At 30.5% G+C, this 13,853-nt stretch overlaps 1 protein-coding gene across 1 annotated transcript in view; it reads right to left on the reverse strand.

Moving 5' to 3' along the window:
• Positions 1-256: 256 nt before the first annotated feature.
• The window catches only part of LOC134700433 (E3 ubiquitin-protein ligase rnf213-alpha-like), a 42,058-nt gene continuing 28,461 nt past the window's right edge, over positions 257-13,853 (reverse strand). Inside the window, exons 10-11 of the mRNA XM_063561825.1 lie at positions 11,483-11,584; positions 257-304 (exon numbers count right to left, since the gene is read on the reverse strand). Coding sequence (XP_063417895.1) covers positions 257-304; positions 11,483-11,584 — 150 coding nt within the window. The remainder of the gene's footprint in view (positions 305-11,482; positions 11,585-13,853) is intronic.

The raw sequence follows: 13,853 nt of genomic DNA on the forward strand, positions 1-13,853 counted from the left end.
CAGCATCCAGCTTTCAAATATATATAAGCATAAATTTTGCATAAGACTCAAACGTACTTCAAAAAAAGACACCATTTAATGATTTTTTTAAAATTTCATTTATGGTTCATTAGTCATATACAGGCAATAGAAACCGCTTTCAATATACTAGTATTATACAACGTGCAGCACGCTTTACATTTTAAAGAGTCAACAATTGTGTGTGTTTATAGAATCGTAAATAGTTATGATTATTTTTAAATGATGACAAATTGCTCTATTCTGTGAAATACAAAGCTTTTGGAAATTCCATATTCTCGGCATCCTGTAAAATAGTTCATGAACAGTAATAATGTTCTGCATTAGAAGAAAAGAAAGTTGCACTCTTGCTTTTAACTTTTTTAGGCCACACAAAACTGATTTTACAAAACATTCTACCCCGGAACTAGTGGATTCGCTTAATTATGACTAGACCAAAGGTTTATATTTTGTATTCAAAGTATGGTGGACAAGGAAATTATATTTTGGATTAAAAAAAATAATCCTAGCTACATTGTATACCCAAATTTTTAATTCTGATCAAGTAGGCCCTATATCTCTAGCTTACGTTTTCGCCTAGTGCAGATAAAAGTATTGCCGCAGAATTGCTTTTATTAACTATCCGGTTGGGTATTCGACCTCAAGTTGAGACCTACTTTAGAAGAAAAAAACTAAGCAGAACAACACCCTGGATTTGTTCTACTGTAAACCTCTGTTGTCAAGCATAGTGCGGACAATTTTTGCAACCTTGATTTTTTTTCATTCGATTTTCATTCGATTTACACATTGTGCTGACAAAAGTATGGCCGTTGAAATGTGTTTGATCATATTTTCGGTAATGGTAGGGTAGGGTGGTTAGCTGAAGTCCACTTGAAAAAAAAGTGGCCTCCAATGTGGTTTTATGAAAAACAATTACCCGCAAATTTATGGTAGTTTGCAAAAAAAAAAATTGTTTGTTTGTTATAATGTGATATGTAATATGTTGGCAAATAATGAAAGCTCGTATCTTAATTAATAGACATCGAAATAAAGAGAAATGGTATGATAACCAATACAAATCTCCCAGAGACAAACTTACATTGATTAAGGCAACTAGTATGATGGTCTGGATTAAGGGTTCTTAATTTCTGTATTCTTTGATATTTTAGGCCATTTTTCTATATTCTCTATACTTTTTGACAATTGTTCTCTTCTCTTTTTATTTTAACACCATTATTCTAGCTTTTTTTAATTTATTTCTTGGTCCATTGTCTCTTTTATTTATATTTTTTGTCAACTATTCTCAATTACATAATTCCCCAGCAACGCCCTCTAGTTCAGGTCACCATATATATAGCCTTCACAAACAAGCAAAACAAAAACCCTATAGGCTCCGAATTCCAAAATAATTGAATGCTTGTCCAGGTTTGAAATTTGTTTTTTAATCAATCTATCAAGCAAAACACATTATCGTCCTCGATGTTCACGGTACTGGAAATACTGGCAGATGGACGTTGGTCATCAATTCTAATAATCTTAGATCGACCTTTCTAAACTTAAAAGTAAAGTTAACGCTCCCGATTCCAGATTGTTAAAGACACTTGATCTGACAACCGCTGTGCATGTATACTTTAACGACCAGGCTAGTTTTCTTGTCAGTTTTAAAAAATAATTACCTCCCTTATAAGTGTCATGTTGTAACAAATCTATTTATTTGTACCATCTTTATGTATCGTAATATTATATTGTACAATTTAAATTTGTGATTCGTTTAATATTCAAAAAATGATAATTTATGATTTATCAAAGGTATAAACAAGGTAATTTGAAAGTCTTTGATTACTTTATCACCGTATTTGAATTCAGAAGTCAGGCGGTTTATTGCGTCTACATCATGTGACATAATCTGGAGTGTTTACATTGCCCTACATTGGGAGAATATCATGCTCTTCTAAATTAAGTTTCATATTCAATTGGTTTTAGTGAAGTGAAAAACAAAAATTGAAAACACTTTCGTTACCCTTTAAGGTTTAAAAAAAGAAAAAAAAGAACAACGAAAAAACTGGTTTTTCATTTTTGTTTTCGAGAAACCAAAAACGAACAATGAAAACGTTTTTTGTTTTATGTTTTTGATAATCGAATGTTGAATGTTGAAAACGAATGTTGAAAGGTGAAAATCGAATGTTGAATATGAATGTTGAAAACGAATATTGAATGTTTAAAATCGAATGTTGAAAGCTGAAAATTTAATGTTGAAAACGAATGTTGAATGTTGAAAACGAATGTTGAATGTTGAAAACGAATGTTGAATGTTGAACTCGAGTGTTGAAAGTTGAGAATCGAATGTTCAACACAAATATTGAATGTTGAAAACGAATGTTGAATAATGAAAACGAATGTTGAATGTTGATATCGAATGTTGAAGGTTGAAATCGAATGTTGAAAGTTGAAAATCGAATGTTGAAAACGAATGTTGAATGTTGAAAACGAATGTGGAATGTTGAAAACGAATGTTGAATGTTGAAATTCAAATGTTGAATGTTGAAAATCGAATGTTTAAAACGAATGTTGAAAGTTGAAAATCGTATGTTGAAAACGAATGTTGAAATCAAATGTTGAATGTTGAAATCGAATGTTGAAAGTTGAAAATCGAATGTTGAAAAGGAATGTTGAATGTTGAAAACGAATGTCGAATGTTGAAAACGAATGTTGAATGTTGAAAATCGAATGTTGAATAATGAAAATCGAATGTTGAAAACGAATGTTGAATGTTGAAAACGAATGTTGAATGTTGAAATCGAATGTTGAAAGTTGAAAATCGAATGTTGAAAACGAATTTTGAATGTTGAAATCGAATGTTGAATGTTGAAATCGAATGTTGAAAGTTGAAAATCGAATGTTGAAAACGAATGTTGAATGTTGAAAACGAATGTTGAATGTTGAAAATCGAATGTTGAATGTTGAAAATCGAATGTTGAAAACAAATGTCGAATGTTGAAAACGAATGTTGATTGTTGAAAACGAATGTTGAAAGTTGAAAATCGTATGTTGAAAACGAATGTTGAATGTTGAAATCGAATGTTGAATGTTGAAATCGAATGTTGAAAGTTGAAAATCGAATGTTTGAAAACGAATGTTGAATGTTGAAAACGAATGTTGAATGTTGAAAATCGAATGTTGAAAGTTGAAAATCGAATGTTGAAAACAAATGTTGAATGTTGAAAACGAATGTTGAATGTTGAAATCGAATGCTGAAAGTTGAAAATCGAACGTTGAAAACGAATGTTGAATGTTGAAAACGAATGTTGAATGTCGAAATCGAATGTTGAATGTTGAAATCGAATGTTGAAAGTTGAAAATCGAATGTTGAAAACGAATGTTGAATGTTGAAAACGAATGTTGAATGTCGAAATCGAATGTTGAATGTTGAAATCGAATGTTGAAAGTTGAAAATCGAATGTTGAAAACGAATGTTGAATGTTGAAAACGAATGTTGAATGTTGAAATCGAATGTTGAATGTTGAAATCGAATGTTGAAAGTTGAAAATCGAATGTTGAAAACGAATGTTGAATGTTGAAAACGAATGTTGAATGTTGAAATCGAATGTTGAAGGTTGAAATCGAATGTTGAAAGTTGAAAATCGAATGTTGAAAACGAATGTTGAACGTTGAAAACGAATGTTGAATGATGAAATCGAATGTTGAAAGTTGAAAATCGAATGTTGAAAACGAATGTTGAATGTTGAAAACGAATGTTGAAAGTCGAAAATCGTATGTTGAAAACGAATGTTGAATGTTGAAATCGAATGTTGAATGTTGAAATTGAGAATCGAATGTTGAAAACGAATGTTGAATGTTGAGATGTAAAAAACGAATGTTGAAAGTTGAAAATCGTATGTTGAAAACGAATGTTGAATGTTGAAATCGAATGTTGAATGTTGAAATCGAATGTTGAAAGTTGAGAATCGAATGTTGAAATCGAATGTTGAATGTTGAAATCTAATGTTGAAAGTTGAGAATCGAATGTTGAAAGTTGAAAATCGAATGTTGAAAACGAATGTTGAATGTTGAAAACGAATGTTGAATGTTGAACTCGAATATTGAAAGTTGAGAATCGAATGTTGAAAACGAATGTTAAATGTTGAAAACGAATGTTGAATGTTAAAATCGAATGTTGAAAGTTGAAAATCGAATGTTGAAAACGAATGTTGAATGTTGAATACAAATGTTGAATGTTGAAATCGAATGTTGAAAGTTGAAAATCGAATGTTGAAAACGAATGTTGAATGTTGAAATCGAATGTTGAAGGTTGAAATCGAATGTTGAAAGTTGAAAATCGAATGTTGAAAACGAATGTTGAATGTTGAAAACGAATGTTGAATGTTGAAAACGAATGTTGAATGTTGAAATCGAATGTTAAAAGTTGAAAATCGAATGTTGAAAACGAATGTTGAATGTTGAAAACGAATGTTGAATGTTGAAAACGAATGTTGAATGTTGAAAACGAATGTTGAATATTGAAAACGAATGTTGAATGTTGAAAACGAATGTTGAATGTTGAAAGTTGAAAATCGAATGTTGAAAACGAATGTTGAATAATGAAAATGGAAACGAGGGAAAAAAAAAAAAAATTGAATGTTGAATGTGGAATGTTGAATTTTGAAATTAAATGTTTAAAGTTGAATGTTGAAATCGGATGTTGAATGTTGAAAATGGATACGAGAAAAAAAAAAAAAAAAAAAAAAAAAAAAAAAAAAAAAAAAATTAAATGTTGAATGTTGAATATTAAAATCGAATGTTGAATGTTGAAATCGAATGTTGAATGTTGAAAATGGATATGAGAAAAAAAAAAAAAAAAAAAAAAAAATTAATGTTGAATGTTGAATACTGAAATCGAATGTTGAATGTTGAAATCGAATGTTGAATGTTGAAAATGGATAAGAAAAAAAAAAAAAAAAAAAAAAAATAAAAAAATTTGAAGGTTGAATGTTGAATGTTGAATATTGAAATCGAATGTTGAATGTTGAAATCGAATGTTGAATGTTTGAAAATGGATACAAGAAAAAAAAAAGAAAAAAAAAGTTTGAATGTTGAATGTTGAATATTGAAATCGAATGTTGAATGTTGAAATCGAATGTTGAAAATGGATATGAGAAAAAAAAAAAAAAAAATTTGAAGGTTGAATGTTGAATGTTGAATATTGAAATCGAATGTTGAATGTTGAAATCGAATGTTGAATGTTTGAAAATGGATACAAGAAAAAAAAAAGAAAAAAAAAGTTTGAATGTTGAATGTTGAATATTGAAATCGAATGTTGAATGTTGAAATCGAATGTTGAAAATGGATATGAGAAAAAAAAAAAAAAATTTGAATGTTGAATGTTGAATATTGAAATCGAATGTTGAATGTTGATATCGAATGTTGAATGTTGAAAATGGGTAAGAAAAAAAAAAAAAAAAAAAAAAAAAAAATTTGAATGTTGAATGTTGAATGTTGAATATTGAAATCGAATGTTGAATGTTAAAATCGAATGTTGAATGTTGAAAATGGATATGAGAAAAAAAAAAAAAAAAAAAAAAATTTGAATGTTGAATGTTGAATATTGAAATCGAATGTTGAATGTTGAATGTTGAAAATGGATATGAGAAAAAAAAAAAAAAAAAAAAAAAAAAAAAAATTTGAATGTTGAATGTTGAATATTGAAATCGAATGTTGAATGTTGAAATCGAATGTTGAATGTTGAAAATGGATACGAGAAAAAAAAAAAAAAAAAAAAAAAAAAAAAAAAAAAATTGAATGTTGAATGTTGAATGTTGAATATTGAACCAACTTGACATCCGTTCGATATTGCAATGATCAAAATACAATACAATACATTAAGAAGAAAAACAACAGTCCTTTTAGTTTTGCAAGAGAATAAATTAATCGTCTACAACAACAGAATATTATCTATACAATAAACAAAGCTCTTAACTCGCGATATCCTCTCGATATACCGGTTACCATCACAAATAAAAAATATTTGTCTCTTATAAAGTTTTACGGAACATAGAACTGAAAAAAAAGTTATAACGACAAATACGGTGTATCTTCACAATCCTTAAATTTGAATTTGTCTGCATGCCAACTAAAGTGCAGGATATCCTGGATACGACGAACACTTGTCATCCCCTGAATTAATTAATGTATTGTCAATCACGAAGCACAGGTTACTTTTTCAAACCAATTTCTAAAGGTTTCCCTCTGATCTATACCATTACTTGAAGATTTATTGATGCAAATTGTTGTGTAGAAAACAAAACACATAATGGTGGTCTGTGATATACTTAAATTAGAATATATGTTATATGAGGATTGTAGTATAAAAATGCATAAACTTAACTTTTTATTTAAATTTCCGACGTCGACCTTTTGAGAGGTAACTTGTTTTACATTACCTTCAGACAAACAAGCATGGTTATTCTGAATTGGGCATTTTTACTGGACGGCGCATTTTTATTTATCCATCAAAACAGATAAAACTTCATCAATGCCATGTGTCCGAAGCGTATTTCTGGATTAATCTTTACAAGGAACGAACACTTCAAAACTACTGGTCATTTAAAAACAATAGACTTATAGATATGTATAAACGTTAATAGCTGTATAACCAAAATTGACATAAAAACAACATTAATGTGTTCGTTTTATTTTTTACCTCAAAGAATTGGAACGTTAGTTTTATCAATATGGTTTTATTTGTAAAAAAGCAGTTTGTTAGAATTAACGAAACACTACCCGCTGGGTAGTGACTCTCCGGGAAAACCTAAATATCTGCTTAATCAATTAAAATTTAAGCAATGACCAGACATCCAAATTTACTGAATGAATTAAGGCATTGTCATATATACTTGAATTTTTCTATGCAAGTCATATAATTACTTCTTAACTATTTTGAACTTCTAAAAGTGGTGTTCGTTAGACTAATTAATTACATGCATACACATTGGGACATTAGCATTAAAGATTGCCTCTATTTCATGTTTGAAGTCTGGTCAAAACAAAATAAGGGTTCCATAAAAAAAAATGCTTGAAATATTAAAAAATAAACTCGTAGTTGAGAGATTTTGATAATCTTTTTTTTACAGAAATTTGAAATTTGTACTTTATTTGTTCTTTTGCGAGTTTTTTTTATAGACGAAACAATCGTGTGGCGTATGCAAATTCAATCATTGTATCAGTGATGAGTTTATTGCACAAATCTTGTCAGTCAACATAATGCCACAGAATCATTATAAAGATAGCTTGGTATGTAGAGAGCATTTTAATCATCAAATGCATAACACAAGAGGATATCTTTGATGAGTTGTCAACCTTGAACAAACTAAATCATTGTCAATATAATGCAACTTTAATCATTTTAAACCTAGTCTGATATAAACAGACCCTTTTGAGCATCAAAATGCATGAAAACAAGTGGAAATTTAAAAAAAAAAACACTGATATATGTTTTGAATAAACAATGCCAATGTAAAGCATTTATTTCGACCTAAACAGAAGATCACACGTCACCTAACATTGGACAAAAACCACAATTGTTAATCCCCTTGTTATTATAAAATTCAAATTTGGTATATAACGAGCTAGCTCGAAAGCTGCACATCATTTTCGACATGGGAAAATGCCTGGTGTGTTAGAGCTTTATTTTTTTGCGATTTGATAGGGACTTACCGTTTTAAATTTCCCTTGGGTTTCGATATTTTTGTTATCTTATCTTTTATTAAACTGATGTAACAACCATTTAAAAATGTAAGCCCATTGTGTTTCTTGAGGAACATTGATACAGTTAACAGAAATAGTGAAAAACAGTGAAATTACTCATGATTAGAACCTTAGAAAATCATTAAGCATGCAGACATATTTTTATATAATTACGAAAATTTTGAAATAATTTTAACAACTAAAATATTCCTCGAACTATTTGTTTGAAATTTTTTTTTTAATCGCTCGGGCAAAAATAATTACGAATATAATGCATACCCATGCTAAAAATACAATTCAAGTATAACTTGTATCAATTATTTCAATTCTGAGTAAAGCAATTAAGGTAATTTGGATGTCCGATGTGTTTGAGTGTAGTGTTTGTGTAGGCTTTTTTTTGTTTGTAAACAAACTACTGGCATTGTGATTTTTTCAGAGGAAGGCGTTTTGAACAGCCAGAATACACCGGTTGTCGTTCCTGGGTCAAATATGTCAATTTCGAATTGCAACACATTACAGTCATGATAAATGAATTAATAACAACATGTGCATCATCTAAGAGATTGACAGTGTTTTAAGTTCATGAAATATATTACATGCATGCCAATTTGATCAATTCATTATTTTCTGCAGCAGGCAATGAACGCATGTGTATGTTGAATTTAGAGCATGGGTTTATTCATAAAGTGAGCGAAGCACGTCATATTAGAATAAAATTTACGACACTTTCATGACAAAGATATTTAAAAGGGATAAAAGGTACATTGTTTAGCTGGATAACACCCCATACAGCTAGAAGTATTATATGATGTTGAGTTATAATTCATAACAAAAGGCTTGTATATTGTCGGTATTCTAATTTTCTTTTAATCTTTAATTATACTGTCAATTCAAAATGTATTGCAAGGTATTAATCAATGCAAATATTGCGACTGTGTGGGTATCGTCGTTATAAACAATTCGCATTCTGATATCTGATCCAAATATCAAATTGTCTTCAATTCTCAAAAATTAATATCCCAATACTGTTTGTGCTTCAATAAAGAAAACAAACGTATGCAATAGTTTCTGAATTTACAGAACATGAAAGGTCGTTGAACTTTTGAATTTTTTAAAGGGTTAAATTAGGCATGCAGGGTTCATGGTTTGACCGCCTAAAATTCGCCTTCAGGTACAAAGCTTGGACGTTTAACAAATATACGTTGACACTTATACATCCCCCATTGTATATGTGTGGTATGCAATTTTTGTCTTTGGTTTTTTTAATGATGTGATTTGGCTATATAACTTTTTGTTTTCTTTGTTAACATATTTGTTTGTTTTATCGTGATTAACATTATAACACAATTGATATTATTTTACTTCACGTTAAAATGTCATATTTTGATTGGCTAATACGAGGGTGTAAATTTACTCTATCACATGGCTGAGAGGGTGACAATTTGTTTGATTGTTACCCTCTCGTCTAAACCAATAATCGATAGTTTAAAGGACAATGAATTGACCTAACATCAAGTCATTGAATACAATGCTAAAGTGTTACGTTTTGACGTTACCTCGGTGTTGACATGAATATCAATAATGTGGTCATTTTTATAAATTTCCAGTATACAAAACTTTGAAGTGTATGAAAAACTAAGGATTTTCTTATCCCAGGCATAGATTACCTTAGCCGTATTTGGCTGCCTACGATTTATACATAGGTAACGAATCGTTAGCTATTGGGTTAGATTGAATGTCACCTGAATACGTATTCAAAGATATCGATTATTCATTTGCAAATGATTAATTGATTAGCAATGTTTCTTTGGTACCTTTGATGACTATTTACACCACTGGGTCGATGCCACTGCTGGTGGACGTTTCGTCCGCGAGGGAATCACTAGCCCTGTAGTCAACACTTTGGTGTTGACATGAAAATCAATAATGTGGTCATTTTTATAAATTTCCAGTATACAAAACTTCGAAGTGTATGAAAAACTAAGGATTTTCTTATCCCAGGCATAGATTACCTTAGCCGTATTTGGCACAACTTTTTGGAATTTTGGATCCTCAATGCTCTTCAACTTTGTACTTGTTTGGGTTTATAAATATTTTTGATTTAAGCGTCACTGATGAGTCTTATGTAGACGAAACGCGCGTCTGGCATACTAAATTATAATCCTGGTACCTTTGCTAACAATTTGACTCAGATTTTATTATTTGACTGTCAAAATAAAATAAAAAATAAAAAAAACAACATCTTGCTTAACTCTTGTTGTTTTTATCTAATAGCCGTTTCGTTGTTATGTACATGACTTTATTGAAAATACTTTTGAAATCAAATTAATTTGTAAAAGAGTATATCAATAGGACATTCAGGGAGATACAGCAGATTGATACCCCATAGCCACGGTTGGCAATGTTTTCTAGGGGTAACAATCTGCTCTATCACCCTCTCAGCTATGCGTTATTTATATACTGTTGTACTTCTAATCTTGATCTTTCTATCAATAATTTCTATAAGTTTTACTCACACATTGTTGTCAAGGTATTGGTAGTTTTTATTCAACACATAAAGTGAGAGGTATAGCTAAATATGAAACTAGGTTTAATCCACCTTTTTGTACTGAGAAAATACCTGTTCTGAGTCGGGAAAATAACAGTTCTTATTCATTGTTTTGGTGTGTTTAAGCTTTTGATTTTGCCATTTGGTAAAAAAAAATTCTGTTTTGAATTTTGTTCTGTGGAGGAGATTAGCGTTTTTGTTATTTTACTTTTTTTTTAAAAGTAGTTTTCTTCCACTGAATTTGTACAAACTGTAAACAACACGTTCTGTGCCAATGGTGCGACATGATCTGCTTACCCTAAAAAATTATTATAGGGTTTGTGGGCAGTGTTTTTAGTTTTTGGTTGTTTTTTTTCTATTCTCGAATTATGACCTAAAGTATCTCCTTGGTAACTTTGTCTTCTATTTTGTAAACTTTTTTTTTTTTTTTTTTTTTTTTTCACATTCGACAGAATTTAAAGATTTTTTAAAAAGAAATTAAGCATGCAATGGACAAGGTTTGATTAGCTTTCCCTTTTTTGACATAAATTAAAAGTACATTGTTTGTAATCAGAACTCCACCTACAGCTGTTCAACCTAGAACTAGAAAAGTGTCTTGCCAAAAAAAAACACGTCAAAGACGAATACAAAAACAACAGAAAACAAAATACAAAATAAAAAAAAAGAAAACTGTAGACTGGACAACACTAAATCCGCCAATATCTTTACGGCAGTGACAAAATGTTTAACTATTTTGACAAGACCATCAATAGTTGCTTTCAGACACAGCTATTTTAAATAATCCAAACGATCACTGCTTTTTAAATCCAATATAAATAAAGGCAACAGTAGTATACCGCTGTTCAAAACTCATAAATCCATGGACAAAAAACAAAATCGGGGTAACAAACCAAAACCGAGCGAAACGCATTAAATATAAGAGAACAACGACACAACACAGAAACGGACCAAGCATCAGACAAAACACCACGAGAATAACAAATAAAACATGAAAACCAAATTCATGAATTTGGGATAGACAAGTACCGTGCCACGTCTTATCTCAATATCTCAATATAAGTGATACTTTATTTATGCTTGTAGCGGGGTTACCATCTTTGTTTTTTATGATTTATTTAATAATATGTACAATAAAGTTGTTGGGTTTTTTTCAAGCTTCACAACTAAAGTTAAAGATTTACAAATTACTATACTTACTTTGAGTGCACTTTTTGTCAGAATTTCTTGGAGAATATAACCGAAATCGTATAATCTCTCACAGAAAACATCCAAGATAGACTTCAGCTGGAATTCATCCACCTACATAAGAAAACTAAGTTAGATCAATAGCTATACACTAGGAAAAGAAATCAACGAATTCGTATAAAATAAACTAGAGGTTCTAAAGAGCCAGTGTCGCTCACCTTGGTATATGAATATTAAACAAAAGAAGCAGATCTATGGATTCATGACAAAATTGTGTTTTGGTGATGGTGATGTGTTTGTACATATTACTTTACCGAACATTTTTTGCTGCTTACAATTATCTCTATCTATAATGAACTTGGCCCAGTATTTTCAGTGGGAAATGTAAGTAAAAATTCACAAATTTTATGAAAATTGTTAGAAATTGACTATAAAGGACAATAACTCCTTAGGGGGTCAATTGACCATTTCAGTCATGTTGACTTATTTGTAAATCTTACTTTGCTGAACATTATTGCTGTTTACAGGTTGTCTCTATCTATAATAGTATTCAAGATAATAACCAAAAACAGCAAAATTTCCTTAAAATTACCAATTCAGGGACAGCAACCCAACAACGGGTTCTACGATTCAACAGAAAATTTAAGGGCAGATAGATTTTGACCTGATAAACAATTGTATCCATGTCAGATTATCTCTAAATTCTTTGGTTTTTGAGTTAGAAGCCAAAAACCGCATTTTACCCCTGTGTTCTATTTTTAGCCATGGTAGCCATCTTGGTTAGATGACCGGGTCACCGAAACATTTTTTTAACTAGATACCCCAAAAATGATTTTGGTTAAGTTTGGATTACTTTATCCCAGTAGTTACAGAGAAGATTTTTGTAAAAGATTACTAAGATTTACGAAAAATGGTTAAAAATTGACTATAAAGGACAATAACTCCTAAAAAGGTCAACTGACCATTTCGGTCATGTTGACTTATTTGTAAATCTTACTTTGCTGAACATTATTGCTGTTTACAGTTTATCTCTTTCTATAATAATATTCAAGATAATAACCGAAAACAGTTAAATTTCTATAAAAATACCAATTCAGGGGCAGCAACCCAACAATGGGTTCGCGGATTCATCTGAAAATTTTAGGGCAGATAGATCTTACCCTGATGAACAATTTAACCCCAGTCAGATCTGCTCTAAATGCTTTGGTTTTTGAGTTATAAGCCAAAAACCGCATGTTACCCCTATGTTCTATTTTTAGCCATGGCGGCCATCTTGGTTAGTTGATCGAGTCACCGGACACATTTTTCAAACTGGATACCCCAATGATGATTTTGGCCAAGTTTGGTAAAATTTGGTCAGGTAGTTTCAGAGGAGAAGATTTTTGTAAAAGTTAACGACGACGGACGCAGGATGACGACAGACAACGGACGACAGACGACGGACGACGACGGACGCCGGACGCCAAGTGATGGGAAAAGCTCACTTGGCCCTTCGGGCCAGGTGAGCTAAAAATGTACAAGAATATGCTATCAAATTTTCCAGATAAAAATGCTGCAATGTATGGACGAACATAATTTGTATTATTTGTGTGTGATTTTTCTTCAAGATCACACTTGTCTTATCAATTCATAAGTAACAAAAAGTATGAAAAAGCACTAATTTTAAGTTATCCTCATCCTTTTAAGTTAATGAAATTCTTCATAAAATTATTCACCATTTTAACATATATATGAGCCCAATCGCGATAAATGTGCAATATACATCTGAATTATTGGTTCCTTTGTAACTACGTCTTTTTGTTTTGTTTTGGTCACCTGATTTATTTATTAAACCTTTTTTAATATGTGTTCATTTATTTATTTGTAGACGAACCATTATATAGATAAGGTTTCTAAAACAGTATAACTGACAGCTGTTTGTAACAGTTTAAAAAAGACAACCTATATTTAAACAAAAAATTATCATGAATATAATCGTTTACTGTAGTTACCGTATTTTCCAAATGAATTTCTAAACTTGTATGCAAAAAATTGATATAGCTATCTTTTACGTTTCCTGCCGGGATTTCTGTACTGAAAGCGTCGTTCCAAAGCTGTAAAGCGAATTAAAAATAACATGTTATTAAAAATAGGCTATAAATATAGAAATACATCAGAAAACAAATATTTGCTTGAATCTAATCGTGTGAGAATGAATTATCAGATTTAAAAATCCTTAAAAAAACCCATCAATTTTTGCGTTAAAAGGGCTACTAGTCCTCGATAAAAAAAAAAACACATCAATTTGTGCTTTCAGAGCGCTGCTAGTCCTCGATTATGATCACAGATCAGTAGTTAGCACCTTTTTTGTTTTTTCCAGGATTTGTATCATTGGCAGATTTAT

Source organism: Mytilus trossulus, unplaced genomic scaffold (assembly GCF_036588685.1).
Source record: "Mytilus trossulus isolate FHL-02 unplaced genomic scaffold, PNRI_Mtr1.1.1.hap1 h1tg000138l__unscaffolded, whole genome shotgun sequence".
Lineage (NCBI taxonomy): Eukaryota > Metazoa > Mollusca > Bivalvia > Mytilida > Mytilidae > Mytilus > Mytilus trossulus.